This window comes from Aegilops tauschii, chromosome 3 (genome assembly GCF_002575655.3).
Source record: "Aegilops tauschii subsp. strangulata cultivar AL8/78 chromosome 3, Aet v6.0, whole genome shotgun sequence".
Taxonomy (NCBI): Eukaryota; Viridiplantae; Streptophyta; class Magnoliopsida; order Poales; family Poaceae; genus Aegilops; species Aegilops tauschii.
In genome coordinates this window covers 501,111,961-501,128,966 of record NC_053037.3, presented here as the reverse complement: position 1 = coordinate 501,128,966, position 17,006 = coordinate 501,111,961, and the positions used below count along the sequence as shown (strand labels likewise).

The following is a 17,006-nucleotide window of genomic DNA, read 5'->3' as shown; positions in this document are numbered from 1 at the left end:
GTTAGTGATACCTAGGCATGCTTCCTATGTTCTGGTACATTAACCCATCTAGGTTGATGAACGAAGGTGTCACCCGTCTAGCGTGGTGAACCTACATCTACGATGGTCGTTGGTTGCCACTGGTGCCCACTCTCACACGCGTTACTTCTTCTCCCAGATCCCGCCTCCCCCTCACACGCATTACTAGCGTTACTTCTCTTCCCAGATCCGGCCTCCCCTCCCACGCGTTACTTCTCATCCCAGATCCCGCCTCCCCCTCCTATGCGTTACCTCTCCTCCCAGATCCCGCCCCCCTCTCTTGCGTCGATTCGGCGCCGGCCCCTCGCTAATCCAGTAACAGAGCACCGATTTTAGATTTTCCATACCCTAAAGATGCACAGCAGAAATGATATCTGGCCTCGCAAAATGAATGCTGCAGATATATATTTTTTGGAGAAGAATGAATGCTACAGACGTACTGTATGTGACTACAGCTGCGCGCTCGCCTCCTCTTAACTGCGCGCACTCGACCCGGACGGCGACACGGGCGCTGCGCGGTGCGACCCACTCCGCGTTATGATGGGCTGCGTGCGCGTGTGGCAGTAGCAGCAAGCAGTTGGCCAGCCAGCCAGCCAGCAGCCCCCGGACCCTCCACCAGTCTCCAGTCTCCCCCCCACCCCCACCTCCTGCCGCTGCTCGAGTGCTCGCTCGCTCCCTCGGCTACTCCCCCGTGCCGTCCCGTCCCGTTCTGCCGTTCTACTACTCCAAGCCGAAGCCTACCCACCCTGCCGCCCCCATCCTCCCCTCCCCTCGCCGAAATCCGCCAATTCCCCTCCGAGGCCGCCCCGCCCCGCCGATCCACCCGCCGCAGGCGCGTTATCCGCTGGGATTCCGGTGAGGCTCGTGTTCCTCGGTGGAGAGGGGAGTGTTTTTTTGCGTGATTTTATTTTTTCTGACTCGCCGCTGTTGCTCTGGCGTCTGCAGGCGGCTCGTCGGTTGGAGCCAGCCGCCGGGATCGTGCCGCGGCGCGGTTCCCGGCTGATTCGTCCCCGCGTGGATCGGCTTGGTGGTGGGATGCGAGGCGGCGGCGCCGGCGCGGAGATCGACCGGAGGCTGTAGCGCTTCTGCGCGTGCGAGGTGGTAAGCGGTGAGGCCGCTGGTTAGGGGGACTAGGGGTTCGTTTGCTCCGGAGGGGCGGACGGAATGGGGAGCTTCTGCTCCAAGGGATCGGCGGTGGACAAGTCGCCCAGCGACACCACACTCGGTCCCGACCGCGTGATCCACCACCACGAGCGTGGCGCGGTGAAGGAGGAGAGGAAGACGGCGGCGGAGGAGGCTGCTGCCAAGAGGATGCACGAGCAGCCGCCGCAGCAACACCAGCAGCCACCACAACATCAACAACCACCACAACATCAACAACCACCACAACAGCATCAGCAGCAGCAGCAGCAACCACAGCGTATCTCTGTCCCGGAAACTGCCGCCTCTGGAGCCAGCGCTGGCGCTGGCTCGGCGCCATGGGATGGTGTGCCTTCGCTGGCTCGGAATCCGTCCCAGAAAGGGATGGGCATGGCGAAAGCTGGTGCTGCCAAGGCAAGTGCCCTGCCCATCATCTTAGTTTCCCTTGCTTTGCTGTAAATGTGTGCGCAATGCAGCTTAAATTCACCGTGTGTCGTCTTATCAGCTAAAAAAAATGGGTTGCTACTTGCAGATTTGTTAGTGTCAATTCAGTTCGTGCTAGCTGCTGCGGTTGTGTGCTAGGAACTGCAAAGTTGTTCCCATAGCACTTTTTAGAGGCAGTCGATTATCTACTAGCATATTTACAGAAAGTCGGTTTGTTGCTTCACTTTCAGTGGTCAATTGCTAGGGACATGTTGTTCGCTGCTGACGCTATTCCGCCCAGGAGTGATTAATTACCAGGGATGTGAACCCAATATAGCCCTGTTAACAATCATCACACATCCTTCAAGTGGGATGCTGCATTGACCTGCAAGCATATAAGTTTCCCAATTATATTTGTGTCGGTTTTGCTGCTCGGCAGTCTGTTTTGTAACCCCCCCCCCCTCCCCCCTAGGTGATCTCGTGTGCCCAGGCCATGGACTATGAAACCTGATATGGCTTGCTATAAACTTGTTATTGTTTGTAGCTGTCTGAGTGCAGTAAACTAGTGAAGGGATGATTCAGTATTCTTATCACACTGCAGCTAAGTGCACTACAGTGGTACACTAAATGCTGCGTAACTGCAACCTACCACACAAGGAAAATGGAAATTGGTTTGTAATAATTACTCACTAGAGTTGAGACTAATATTCTCAGCTTGTTGAATTCATGATGCCTTTATTACGACATCTACTGTAATATGAGCAATTCCAATCGTGCAAATGAATTATTGTGCCAAATTATTTGGAGCTTTTACCCTTGCTAAAGAGATGTCTTGCCTCTCCACAAAATATTCCTTCATGTTCACTGCTCTAGAATGTTGCTTCTACGTGACAGATTGTTTGACCCTATACCTATTTTTAATATATGCAACAGGTTTCGGAAGTAAGCTCAATTCTGGGTAGGGCTGGTACTGTTGGGCTTGGCAAAGCAGTGGACGTACTAGACACACTTGGCAGTAGCATGACAAATTTGAATCCAAGTAGTGGTTTTGGATCAGGCGCTACAACAAAGGGCAACAAAATATCCATTTTGGCATTTGAGGTTGCTAATACTATAGTGAAAGGTTGCAATTTGATGCGAGCTCTTTCAAAAGAGAGCGTAAAACATTTAAAAGAAGTGGTGCTTCATTCAGAAGGTGTTCAAAATCTTGTAGCCAAAGATATGGATGAGCTGCTCAAGATTGCTGCTGCTGACAAAAGGTTTGTTCTGAATCTTTGCTGCTTTTACCAGTTACAACATTTGCCCAATATACTATTTATTTCTTGCAGAATATGTTGAACCAATAGTATATGAAGAAAGTTGGACCTTAACTTGTGCTATTGTGTTCTTATTGAAGTTTTTGTGTTTCCAACAGGGAAGAGTTGAAAGTGTTCTCTACAGAAGTTATTCGCTTTGGAAACCGTTGCAAGGATCCTCAGTGGCACAACTTGGATCGCTACTTCGACAAGTTCGGTTCATTTTGACCCTTACATTTGATGACAATAACCATTTTTGCAGTGTTAATTTAGCGTCTTTCTGCATCAAACTCTTCCAGGGTGTCATCAGAACGGACTCCTCAACATCACTTGAAAGAAGAGGCAGAATCAGTGATGCAGAAATTGGTGACTTGTGTTCAATATACAGCTGTAAGTAATGCTCACTTGCCTTATAAGAGGTATCTCGTAGTGCCATTATTTACTAGGTTTATAATTATAATTTAGCAGTCCAAAACATAATTAAGAGCGTATTAGTTTCTTCACACATGTTAAGCTGTATATTCCATGAGGACATACATGGGTCACTGGAGCCTGTAGCCTAAAGCGGACTAGAGGTTGATGACCAAATTTGTTTGATGGCTCAGTTTATGAGCAATAAACAACTCGCTTGATTCCTGATTGCATGAGTTTTAGGAAATTACATTTCCACCAAGTTCCATGTACAAAAGACAAGAGAAAAAATGTCGCAAAGTTATCTCAGAATGGTTGAATGACATGTTTTTAATACTCCCTCCTATCCATATTGCTTGTCTTAGATTTAGTGTCTATATGGATCGGAGGGAGTAACACAATTTTAATGCTAGAATGATGTGTATATATCACCTGCCAATAGCTTTGGAATAAAGTTTTTAATGGAACCTTGGCTGTCATTCTTCTAGCATTTATCCGGTTTTTTTCCTGTTGCACCTTTTGTTCAAACTGTTGACTTCAGTTCTTCTTTTATCTTCCAGGAATTATACCATGAAATGCATGCCCTTGACAGATTTGAACAGGACTATCAACGTAAACAGCAGGAAGATGATGGTTCAAGTGTTGCCCAAAGAGGTCAGTTTCTTTAGCATGACAGTACATTGGAATATCCATAGGAATTCTTTGATATTTAAGACTCCTAGTTTGGATGAAGAATACTTTATTGTCTCGTATGGTGGTGTTCTGGTTCCTTTTCAGGTCATCTGAAAAGTTAAGATTGAGTATCCTCAGGATATTTACTTCTCTAGAATCTTTCTTTTAAGAGACATGCTTTATGCTATTAGCCACACTCAAATTGTAAATGTATAATTAGGATTGCCATGTTGACACTGACAGTTTGATTGATTATACCTAGTTATCTACTGAGCAAGGTCTCTAATGCCGTCATCTCACTGCCAAGTGTCTCCAATTAAATTGTCAGTAGGTGGCCACTAGTGTATTTTGATCAATATATCTAAGGGCTACCTCCATGGTTGGTATGGCTGCATGACCACACCCAACAAAGTCAAATCAGCCAAAGCTTTGTTCTATGCCCAATTGTCCATCACTTGTTTCAATATTGAAGTTCAGTGAGTCAACACCATGGCCTATTTTTGTATGTGTTGTCCTGCTTGTTAAAATACTTTGCGGTCCAGCCATATAAATAAGATGAGCTATTGAACTGTGAATAAGAATAACCCATATGCAATTTAATCAACTTCCAGTTCCAGAACCTATTGTAATATTTAAAAATGTAATTCAAGCTCACAACTGCTGCTGCTGCTTTAGGGTTAATATTTAGTGATGTAATCTCAACTGTTATTACCTGTATAATTTATCTTTTTGTTTTCCTTAACAGAATATTGATATTGCCCTGTAAGCACTAGATTTTGAATGCACTTGCCTCTGGGTAACTACCAGTTCCTTCGAGTTAACGTATATTTAAAGGAACATTTAATGGTTTATGAGTAGAGTTGTTAACTCTCTTGTTTGCGTTATTTGATAATGATGCTTAATGTTCTGTTCTGTTTGCAGGTGAGAGCCTGCACATACTAAAGCAGGAGGTCAAGAGCCAACAGAAGCATGTTAAAAGTTTGAAGAAGAAGTCTCTCTGGTCCAAGAATTTGGAAGAGGTTGGTAGGTAGTTTCATTATGATTCTGTGCTATCAGCAACACCAGTTTTAGGAATGAATGTTCATGTTGATGTTGTCTAGTTCCACTTACTGCATGCTCTGGAGGAATCATACTTGGATTTCCTTGCACAATACTGTTCTTCTAATTCGAGAAATAATACTCTCTTCCTAGGTTATGGAAAAACTTGTAGACATCGTGCACTTCTTGCATTTGGAGATCCATAATACCTTTGGGTGCTCAGGTAATAAGCTTTGTGATTACTGTGTCTTGTATAAAACTTGCATGCTCTTGCACATATTGGGCTGTTGTGTAGTTTGTCATTTCTTTACTTTTTTACTGGTTAGATAACGTGCTAGTGGAAAATGCACCTTTTATTAATGCGCCATAACTTCAGTTTCATCTCCGCTAATGATCTTATGATGCTAGTGGAAAATACACCTTTTATTAATGTGCCATAACTTCAGTTTCATTTCGGCTAATGATCTTATGATAAGCATCACACACATCTGTAGCTTTAGCTCAGAAGTGCTTTTTGCATAACCAAATAAGCTCAGTTCAGGTACTTCCCGATCAGACATTCAAGTTTGTCACCTCATCTCTGGGATTTAGCAATCCTTTTCACCCCCTTCCTCTAAAGAACATATTAGTGTATTCTCGTCATCGAACATTTGCTTAGGTGCGAAATAATTATTCTGACCTGTGATGTCCTCACTTGCGGAAGGCACTTCAAAAACATACGAGGTGCTCGTTAACTGTGCGATCCCTACAAGATTCCTTTGTATATTATCCAAATAAATTGCAACTTTTTGAGTCAGTAGAACAATGCCCGTGCGTTGCAACGGGATATAAATATTCTACTACGTTAGCTCGTGATTTACCTGTCAATAATAATGCGATTGTGTAAATAAATGTTCATCAAATTCTGCCGGTGAATTACCTTGTATTTTGATTAGAAGTTTGGTAAGTAAATTAAAGTATAATTGGTTCAGAAGGTAAGTAACTTAAGATGATTGATTATCATATACATGGAAGATTGGACGAAGGGGTGGTGGAAAGAAAGGTGAAATGGGAACCTTACGTTCTTTTTAAATAGTATTTTTGAGTCATTGCTCATTACCCAGTTGGCATAATTATTATGTATTGCATGTAGCACACATTACAAGTAACCAATATGTGCTTAAGACGTGTTGGCAGTGTAGATTTATGCTATGTGACATTATGAACTCATTGATCATTGACATTGAAGACATGGTCTATCGTTTGATTTCTTATTAAAGATACAACTATGCTATCTCCAGTTACAGATTGACATGCACATGCAAATAAGTTAATCTTCCAATTTTCTTATGTATTTTGCATTGCTTATGACTTGTGCGTCTACCAATCTATAGATAATGAAGAATCACAGGAACCTACTAAACGACGTAATAGATTGGGTCCAGCAGGACTTGCGCTGCATTATGCCAATATCATCAGTCAGATTGATGCTCTTGTAAGTTCATCAGACACCACCGGACACCCTAATTTTATGTGGTCTGAAAATAAATTCATTGTCATTTTTCTGTACCAGCAGACAGTTCGTATGCATTAGAGTGCCATTTCTGTATGACATATCCCATATCCCTCAAACTAACATGACTTAGTAATGGTACTTTGCATTACAAGAAAGGAATCAAAGGATCAGTACAATGTTACACTAGTGGGATATTATTATTACATTTTCATGTCTGTGCAGCTTGATGTTGTTGTGCTAACTGCTAGCAAAGATCTCAACCTGTTGCTTTCTCTGGCAATCTAACAAGGGTTAGTCTATTGGCAGGTTTCTCGCTCATCTTCTGTTCCTCCAAACACAAGGGATTCATTATACCAGAGTTTGCCACCGACCATAAAATCTGCTCTCCGTTCTAAGCTACATTCATCTGGAGTTAAGGAAGAGGTATGCCAGAGGGCACCCAACATATTCAATAGTGACACTGACTTTATGAGTAGAGAATAAAGTAGTCTGCAAAAGTCAACACCTTGCTGTGGTTTACATACGACTCTATGATTGATGTAATATTGTACTGATTTGGTACAGCTTACTGTTCCTCAAATCAAGGCGGAAATGGAGAAGACATTACGGTGGCTTGTCCCGGTTGCAAATAACACCACCAAGTAATCTAAGCTACCTTCATATCACTCACCAATTACAGCCATCTCATTACTTTTTGTTACTCATGATATGTGATTGTTTCAGGGCTCACCATGGCTTTGGTTGGGTTGGAGAGTGGGCAAATACAGGGTTAGTAAACCTCATTCAAATTTGAACAGTACTAATTTAGATGTGGGATATTGAAGAATGATCTTTTTGTCTTATGCAGGTCAGAGGTGAACTGCAAGCCGACAGGGCATATGGACCTCACCCGAATTGAGACACTGCATCATGCTGACAGGGACAAGACCGAAGCGCATATCCTTGAGCTTGTCGTATTGCTTCAGCATCTCATCAGTCAATCCAGAGCCGCGAATGGCGAGCGATCTCCCATCAAGTCTCCTGTTCGATCTCCTACACAAAGGGGCTCTTCAATCACATTGTCTCCAAACAAAGCGAGCAGTTCATCACCTGTTCTGACACAACAAGAACAAGAGATGCTAAGGGATGTCAAGTACAGGAAATTCGTTCCTGGTATAAGCAAAAGCCAAGAGTTTGACACAAAGGCAAGGCATATGCAAAGCAGGTTGATCAAAAGTAACAGCCATTCACCAAGCAGTAGCAACAGGAAAGAATTCCTCTCGATCAGGAGTATGCTTCCTGTCATTAATTTTGAAATCGATAGGACCAAAGCTCTGGATATGATCGACAATCTAAAAGTGCAGTGAGGAGTCGAATCGACCGGTGCCAAGTCCTGGATACTTCGATGCCATCTGTGATCTTAAAAATTCCATATTGCTCGAAGTATACATCAGGTCTGCCGAGCCGATTGCCATGTGCCTGCAGCGAAGGCGCCTGTGGCAGTAGGGCGCCAATTTGGAGGCACCAAAAGAGGGCCGGGTGGTCTGGGATCAGGGCTAGCTTATGTATGATATGGGGTGAAAAGGAAAGGGGAATTTTATTGTAAAAAGCAATTTGTTGTGTTTGTGAGCTCTTTGTACAAGCAATGCAAGTTTTGATGGAGAAAGGGACACTGATTCTGTGTCATATTGTGTTTCCCTAGAGCAACATAGCAGCATCTGTTGCGTGGTCATGATTTTTTTTAATTATTATTATCAAGTGCTCCTTCTGTGTCCTGGAGAGGCCTGACCTCGCCACCAGGGCAAAAGGTGTGGTTTCATCTGGGACAGCAGAAACTCATCTTCCGAAAGTTAAACCGCTCCATGGTTCTGAATCCAAATCTTCTCAGATTTGAGACACACATTTATGATTGATGCGTAGGACTCCACAGCTTTTTGCAACTTCAGGATCAGACGAACAATGTGAGCTTGCGTAAGGCAAACTCAGTTTCATCAATTTGTGCACTTGGAGCATCTCTAGCCGAACTCCTAAATTTGGACTACTACACCCTCTGTAAACTAATATAAGATCTTCTACATCACTTGCGTGATCTAAAATATCTTATATTATTACATTAGTTTATAGACGAAATACTACTCATATTCGACGTGCAAAAGCTCGCATAAGGCAAACTCTAGTTGGACTCTACTCATATTAGTTTCAGCAATTTGTGCACTTGGAGCATCTCTAGTTGAACTCCTAAATTTTAACTACTACTCACATTCCACGTGTGGAGCTAACAAAACCCTCACACACAGCGAACCAAACTATGATTGGATGGTTAGAAGGATAGTGGTATCCCAAGCCCAACAGAGTTCAGGTCCTAGTATTTCTAAATTTCTGAATTTATTTCAGCCCTTTCGGCGATGTGCGTTCAGTGAGAGAAGACGTTCCAGTTGACTACGACTCAGTCTCTCAAAGGTGCTCATAGGGGTAGGACGTGCGTGCGTGCATTCATAGGGGTGAATGTATGTGCGTATGTATGAGCATTTGCGTCTGTACTGTGTCAAAAAAAACCTCACACGTACTAGACCCCACATGGAAGTTTCTCTTCCTTCTTTCTTCCACGTGGCCAACGACGATTTCTAGGGGTAGATGATGTCTTCCTAGGGTAGATGATCTGCAAAAGCAATTTAATAGAGACTCGTCGAGTGTGACGTATGCTTGCAAGGAGTCGAAAAAGGCGAAGAAATTCGTCGGGGGTGGTCGAGAGAAAGGTGCAACATGTCGGAGTCAGGGAAGGTGGTTGTCGTTGTCGTGCCGTGGGCCAAAAGCCTAGGAGGGCCCCAAGCCGCTCATCACGGCACCGCTGCCTCCAGGAGTCTATCTGTGCCTGCTACTAGTCACCGGTGACCTGATTTTCAAACCGGGCTCCCCCTTCCTATTAAATGCATCGCGAAAATACATTTGTTCGGACAACATGAGATATAAGAGAAGGGAAAAGAGAAAGAGCGAGTTCGACGCATTATCAAGAAAACCGCTGTGCACACCCACAATCGCTCATGCACCGTGGGGCAAAAACCTGATAACACCAACCCCTATACTGGTACCACCAGTGGTAGGCGTCCACCAAGTACGACCAAAAGACATTAGGGTTTAAGAGCATCTACAGCCACATATAGCTAAACCGACTAGTCATACGTCCGGGGACGCAATAGGACGCGTCCCGCGGACAGTGACCGATCACACCTCAAATTTTCATTCCCTCATCCGGATACCTCAGTTAGCAAACCTAAAATCCATATTACACATGCATCATAAACTTTCGATACAGCCGGACGTCCGACAACTACATCAATACATGCCCCCATCGGACTATCAAAATTCGGCATGTTGTACCTACATACTAGCTATGGACAAAGACCATCCATGCTTGCTCTTGCCGACACCCTTGGCGTCTTTGTCACGGAAGTAGCGGTCGAAAACGCAATATGGATCAAGCCGGAGTTGTCTGCCTCGTCACTGTCCTCCTCCTACTCTTTGGGGGATAGTTCGGCCATGGCATGGACTGCCCGGGCTTGATCTCAAGCGAGGGCGTGCGTGTTCCTTCTCTGTCGCTTCTAGAGGATGCATGCATAGATGGCTTCCTCTTCCGTGAAAGCGCGCGCCGCCACATCGGCAGCGAGGCGGGCCTCACGCTCTGTGGCCCTCTGCTTGTTACGGTTGGCATATCGGTTCCTGTAGCACTCATACGCCGGCGGACCGAAGGTGGCACGGCAGACGACCCTCGAGCTTCCAACATTGGTGGATCTGAGCACCAGTTGCACCGATGCAATGGTTTTGCGTCAGACAAACTCTGACACCGGTCAGGCGCACTCCTCCCAGGAATGGTGGAGGGCCAGGCGGGCAGACATTGCCTCCTCCGGCCCGCATGGCACGACACCCCATTTGACGGATCTGGAGTGATCGAAGTTAGATCCGCTGCCCGATATACCAGAGAGGGCTGGAGGGGAGTTTGTGTTGGGAATATGCCCTAGAGGCAATAATAAATAGGTTATTATTATATTTCCTTGTTCATGATAATCGTTTATTATCCATGCTAGAATTGTATTGATAGGAAACTCAGATACATGTGTGGATACATAGACAACACCATGTCCCTAGTAAGCCTCTAGTTGACTAGCTCGTTGATCAATAGATGGTTACGGTTTCCTGACCATGGACATTGGATGTCGTTGATAACGGGATCACATCATTAGGAGAATGATGTGATGAACAAGACCCAATCCTAAGCCTAGCACAAGATCGTGTAGTTCGTTTGCTCAGAGCTTTTCTAATGTCAAGTATCATTTCCTTAGACCATGAGATTGTGTAACTCCCGGATACCGTAGGAATGCTTTGGGTGTACCAAACGTCACAACGTAACTGGGTGGCTATAAAGGTGCACTACAGGTATCTCCTAAAGTGTTTGTTGGGTTGGCACGAATCGAGACTGGGATTTGTCACTCCGTGTAAACGGAGAGGTATCTTTGGGCCCACTCGGTAGGACATCATCATAATGTGCACAATGTGACCAAGGAGTTGATCACGGGATGATGTGAGTTACGGAACGAGTAAAGAGACTTGCCGGTAACGAGATTGAACAAGGTATCGGGATACCGACGATCGAATCTCGGGCAAGTAACATACCGATAGACAAAGGGAATTGTATACGGGATTGATTGAATCCTCGATATCGTGGTTCATCCGATGAGATCATCGAGGAGCATGTGGGAGCCAACATGGGTATCCAGATCCCGCTGTTGGTTATTGACCGGAGAGTCGTCTCGGTCATGTCTGCGTGTCTCCCGAACCCGTAGGGTCTACACACTTAAGGTTCGGTGACGCTAGGGTTATAGAGATATTAGTATGCGGTAACCCGAAAGTTGTTCGGAGTCCCGGATGAGATCCCGGACGTCACGAGGAGTTCCGGAATGGTCCGGAGGTAAAGATTTATATATGGGAAGTCTTATTTTGGTCGCCGGAAAAGTTTCACACTTTATCGGTATTGTACCGGGAGTGCCGAAAGGGGTCCGGGGGTCCACCAGCCCCGGGGGGGCCACATGGGCTGTGGGGGTGCGCCTTGGCCTATATGGGCCAAGGGAACCAGCCCCAAGAGGCCCATGCGCCAAGAGATAAGATAAACGGAGAGTCCTAAAGGGGGAAGGCACCTCCGAGGTGCCTTGGGGAGGAAGGACTCCTCCCTGGCCGCACCCTTCCTTGGAGGAAGGGCCAAGGCTGCACCCCCCCTCTCCCTTGGCCCTATATATAGTGGGGGGGGGAGGGCAGCAATATCCTAGCCCCTGGCGCCTCCCTCTCCCTCCCGTGACACCTCTCCCTCCCGTTAGTGCTTGGCGAAGCCCTACCGGGATCCCCGCTACTTCCACCACCATGCCGTCGTGCTGCTGGATCTCCATCAACCTCTCCTCCCCCCTTGCTGGATCAAGAAGGAGGAGACGTCGCTGCTCCGTACGTGTGTTGAACGCGGAGGTGCCGTCCGTTCGGCGCTAGGATCATCGGTGATTTGGATCACGACGAGTACGACTCCATCAACCCCGTTCTCTTGAACGCTTCCGCTCGCGATCTACAAGGGTATGTAGATGCACTCCTTCCCTCTCGTTGCTAGTAAACTCCATAGATTGATCTTGGTGATGCGTAGAAAATTTTGAATTTCTGCTACGTTACCCAACAGTGGCATCATGAGCTAGGTCTATGCGTAGTTTCTATGCACGAGTAGAACACAAAGCAGTTGTGGGCGTAGATGTTGCCAATTCTTCTTGCCGCTACTAGTCTTATCTTGTTTCGGCGACATTGTGGGATGAAGCGGCCCGGACCGACCTTACACGTACTCTTACGTGAGACAGGTTCCACCGACTGACATGCACTAGTTGCATAAGGTGGCTAGCGGGTGTCTGTCTCTCCCACTTTAGTCGGAACGGATTCGATGAAAAGGGTCCTTATGAAGGGTAAATAGAAATTGGCATATCACGTTGTGGTTTTTGCGTAGGTAAGAAACGTTCTTGCTAGAAACCCATAGCAGCCACGTAAAACATGCAACAACAATTAGAGGACGTCTAACTTGTTTTTGCAGGGTATGCTATGTGATGTGATATGGCCAAAAGGATGTGATGAATGATATATGTGATGTATGAGATTGATCATGTTCTTGTAATAGGAATCACGACTTGCATGTCGATGAGTATGACAACCGGCAGGAGCCATAGGAGTTGTCTTTATTTTTTGTATGACCTGCGTGTCATTGAATAACGCCATGTAAATTACTTTACTTTATTGCTAAGCGCGTTAGCCACAGAAGTAGAAGTAATCGTTGGCGTGACAACTTCATGAAGACACAATGATGGAGATCATGATGATGGAGATCATGGTGTCATGCCGGTGACAAAGATGATCATGGTGCCCCGAAGATGGAGATCAAAGGAGCAAAATGATATTGGCCATATCATGTCACTATTTGATTGCATGTGATGTTTATCATGTTATGCATCTTATTTACTTAGAACGACGGTAGCTTAAATAAGATGATCCCTCACTAAAATTTCAAGAGACGTGTTCCCCCTAACTGTGCACCGTTGCGAAGGTTCGTTGTTTTGAAGCACCACGTGATGATCGGGTGTGATAGATTCTAACGTTCGAATACAACGGGTGTTGACGAGCCTAGCATGTACAGACATGGCCTCGGAACACATGCGAAACACTTAGGTTGACTTGACGAGCCTAGCATGTACAGACATGGCCTCGGAACACAAGAGACCGAAAGGTCGAGCATGAGTCGTATAGAAGATACGATCAACATGGAGATGTTCACCGATGATGACTAGTCCGTCTCACGTGATGATCGGACACGGCCTAGTTTGACTCGGATCATGTATCACTTAGATGATTGAGGGATGTCTATCTGAGTGGAAGTTCAATAATCAGATGAACTTCATTATCATGAACATAGTCAAAAGGTCTTTACAAATTATGTCATACGCTTTAGTTCTACTGTTTAAGATATGTTCCTAGAGAAAAATTTAGTTGAAAGTTGGTAGTAGCAATTATGCGGACTAGGTCCGTAAAATGAGGATTGTCCTCATTGCTGCACAGAAGGCTTATGTCCTTAATGCACCGCTCGGTGTGCTGAACCTCAGCGTCGTCTGTAGATGTTGCGGAACATCTGACATACACGTTTTGATAACTACGTGATAGTTCAGTGCGTAATGCTAACGGTTTAGAATTTTGGCACCAAAGACGTTTTTGAAACGTCACAGAACATATGAGATGTTCTGAAGACTGAAATTGGGATTTCAGACTAGTGCCCACGTCAAGAGGTATGAGACCTTTGACAAGTTTCTTAAGCCTGCAGACTAAGGGAGAAAAGCTCAATCGTTGAGCATGTGCTCAGATTGTCTGAGTGCCACAATCGCTTGAATCGAGTGGGAGTTAATCTTCCAGATGAGATAGTGATAGTTCTCCATAGTCACTGCCACCAAGCTATTAGAGCTTCGTGATGAACTATAACATATCAAGGATAGACATGATGATCCTTGAGCAACTCGCGATGTTTGACACCGCGAAAGTAGAAATCAAGAAGGAGCATCAATTGTTGATGGTTAGTAAAACCACTAGTTTAAGAAGAGCAAGGGCAAAAGGGATACTTCATGAAACAGCAAGTCGTTTGCTACTCTAGTGAAGAATCCCAAGGTTGAACCCAAACCCAAGACTAAGTGCTTCTGTAATGAGGGGAACGGTCACTGAAGCAGAACTACCCTAGATACTTGGTAGATGAGAAGGCAGGCAAGGTCGACAGAAGTATATTGGATATACATTATATGAATGTGTACTTTACTAGTACTCCTAGAAGCACCGGGGTATTAGATACCGGTTCGGTTGCTAAGTGTTAGTAACTCGAAATAAAAGCTGCGGAATAAACGGAGACTAGCTAAAGGTGAGATGACGATATGTGTTGGAAGTATTTCCAAGGTTGATATGATCAAGCATCGCATACTCCCTCTACCATCGAGATTTGGTGTTTGCGTTGAGCATGATTGGATTATGTTTATCGCAATACGGTTATTCATTTAAGGAGAATAATGGTTACTCTGTTTATTTGAATAATACCTTCAATGGTCTTACACCTAAAATGAATCTCGATCGTAGTGATACACATGTTCATGCCAAAAGTAATGATAGTACCACATACTTGTGGCACTGCCATTTGAGTCATATTGGTATAGAACGCATGAAGAAGCTCCATGTAGATGGATCTTTGGACTCAGTCGTTTTTGAAAAGATCGAGACATGCGAACCATGTCTATTGGTATATATGCATGAAGAAACTCCATGCAGATGGATCGTTTGGACTCACTTGATTTCGAATCACTTGAGACATGCAAATCATACCACATGGGCAAGATGACTGAAAGTCCTCGTTTTCAGTAAGATGGAACAAGAGAGCAACTTATTGGAAGTAATACATTTTGATGTATGCAGTCCAATGAGTGCTGAGGCATGTAGTGGATATCGTTATGTTCTTACTTCACAGATGATTTGAGTAGATGCTGAGTGTATTTACTTGATGAAACACAAGTCTGAATTATTGAAAGGTTCAAGTAATTTCAGAGTGAAGTTGAAGATCGTCGTGACAAGAGGATAAAATGTCTGTGATATGATCATAGAGATGAGTATCTGAGTTACGAGTTTGGCACACAATTAAGACATTGTGGAAAGTGTTTCACAATTAATACCGCCTGGAACACCATAGTGCGCTGGTGTGTCCGGACATCATAGCTGCACCCTATTGGATATGGTGCATACCATGATGTCTCTTATCGAATTACCACTATCGTTTATGGGTTAGGCATTAGAGACAACCGCATTCACTTTAAAAGGGGCACCACGCAATTCCGTTGAGACGACACCGTTTAGAGAAACCTGAGTTGTCGTTTCTTAAAAGTTTGGGGCTGCGATGCTTATGTGAAAAAGTTTCAGGCTGATAAGCTCGAACCCAAAGCGGATAAATGCATCTTCATAGAATACCCAAAACAGTTGGGTATACCTCCTATTTCAGATCTGGAAGCAAAAGTAATTGCTTCTAGAAACGAGTCCTTTCTCGAGGAAAAGTTTCTCTCGAAAGAATTGAGTGGGAGGATGGTGGAGACTTGATAAGGTTATTGAACCGTCACTTCAACTAGTGTGTAGCAGGGCACAGGAAGTTGTTCCTGTGGCACCTACACCAATTGAAGTGGAAGCTTATGATAGTGATCATGAAACTTCGGATCAAGTCACTACCAAACCTCGTAGGACGACGAGGATGCGTGCTACTTCAGAGTGGTACGTGATCCTGTCTTGAAAGTCATGTTGTTGGACAACGATGAACCTATGAGCTGTGGAGAAGCGATGGTGGGCCCATATTCCGACAAATGGTTAGAAGCCATGAAATCCGAGATAAATGGATCTTTGAGAAGAAGACGACGTGGACGGTAATGTTACCGTCTATGAAGCTCGACTTGTGGCAAAGAGTATTTCCACAAGTCCAAGGAGTTGACTACGATGAGATTTTCTCATCCGTAGCGATGCTTAAGTCCGTCGGAATCATGTTAGCATTAGCTGCATTTATGAAATCTGGCAGATGGATGTCAAAACAAGTTTCCTTACCAGTTTTCGTAAGGAAAGGTTGTATGTGATACAATCAGAAAGGTTTTATCGATCCTAAGGATGCTAAAAGGTATGCTAGCTCCAGCGATCCTTCCATGGATTAGAGCAAGCATCTCGGAGTGAGAATATACGCTTTGATAGAGTGATCAAAGTTTTTGGGTTTATACAAAGTTTGTTAGAAACTTGTATTTACAATAAAGTGAGTGGGAGCGCTACAACATTTCTGATAAGTATATGTGAATGACATATTATTGATCCGAAATGATGTAAAATTTCTGGAAAGCATAAAGGGTTGTTTGAAAGGAGTTTTTCAAAGGAAGACCTGGATAAAGCTGCTTACATATTGGGCATCAAGATCTATAGAGATAGATCAAGACGCCCGATGATACTTTCAAAGAACGCACACCTTGACATGATTTTGAAAGAGTTCAAAATAGATCAGCAAAGAAGGAGTTCTTGGCTGTGTTACAAGGTGTGAGTATTGAGTAAGACTCAAGACCTGACCACAGCAGAAGAGAGAGAAAGGACGAAGGTCGTCCCCTATGCTTCAGACATAGGCTCTACAGTATGCTATGCTGTGTACCGCACATGGAGTGTGCCTTGCCATGAGTTGGTCAAGGGGTACAATAGTGATCCGGGAATGGATCACATGACAGCGGTCGAATTTATCCTTAGTATCTAGTGGACTAAGGAATTTTCTCGATTATGGAGGTGAAAAGGAGTTCGTCGTAAAGGGTTACGTCGATGCGAACTTTGACACTAATCCGGATGACTCTGAGTAGTAAACCGGATTCGTATAGTAGAGCAGTTATTTGAAATGGCTCCAAATAGCGCGTGGTAGCATCCACAAGATGACATAG

General features: G+C 44.7%; 1 protein-coding gene across 1 annotated transcript; it reads left to right on the top strand.

Annotated features, from left to right (window-relative positions):
• Positions 1–448: 448 nt before the first annotated feature.
• On the top strand, positions 449–8,157 carry LOC109786819 (protein PSK SIMULATOR 1). Its single transcript, XM_020345377.4, has 13 exons — positions 449–873; positions 964–1,572; positions 2,515–2,840; positions 2,996–3,088; positions 3,176–3,266; positions 3,848–3,941; positions 4,881–4,978; positions 5,151–5,220; positions 6,371–6,471; positions 6,799–6,915; positions 7,057–7,133; positions 7,216–7,260; positions 7,340–8,157. The coding sequence occupies exons 2-13, from the start codon at positions 1,183–1,185 to the stop codon at positions 7,836–7,838; spliced, it is 2,001 nt and encodes a 666-aa protein (XP_020200966.1). The 5' UTR covers positions 449–873; positions 964–1,182; the 3' UTR covers positions 7,839–8,157.
• Positions 8,158–17,006: the final 8,849 nt, after the last annotated feature.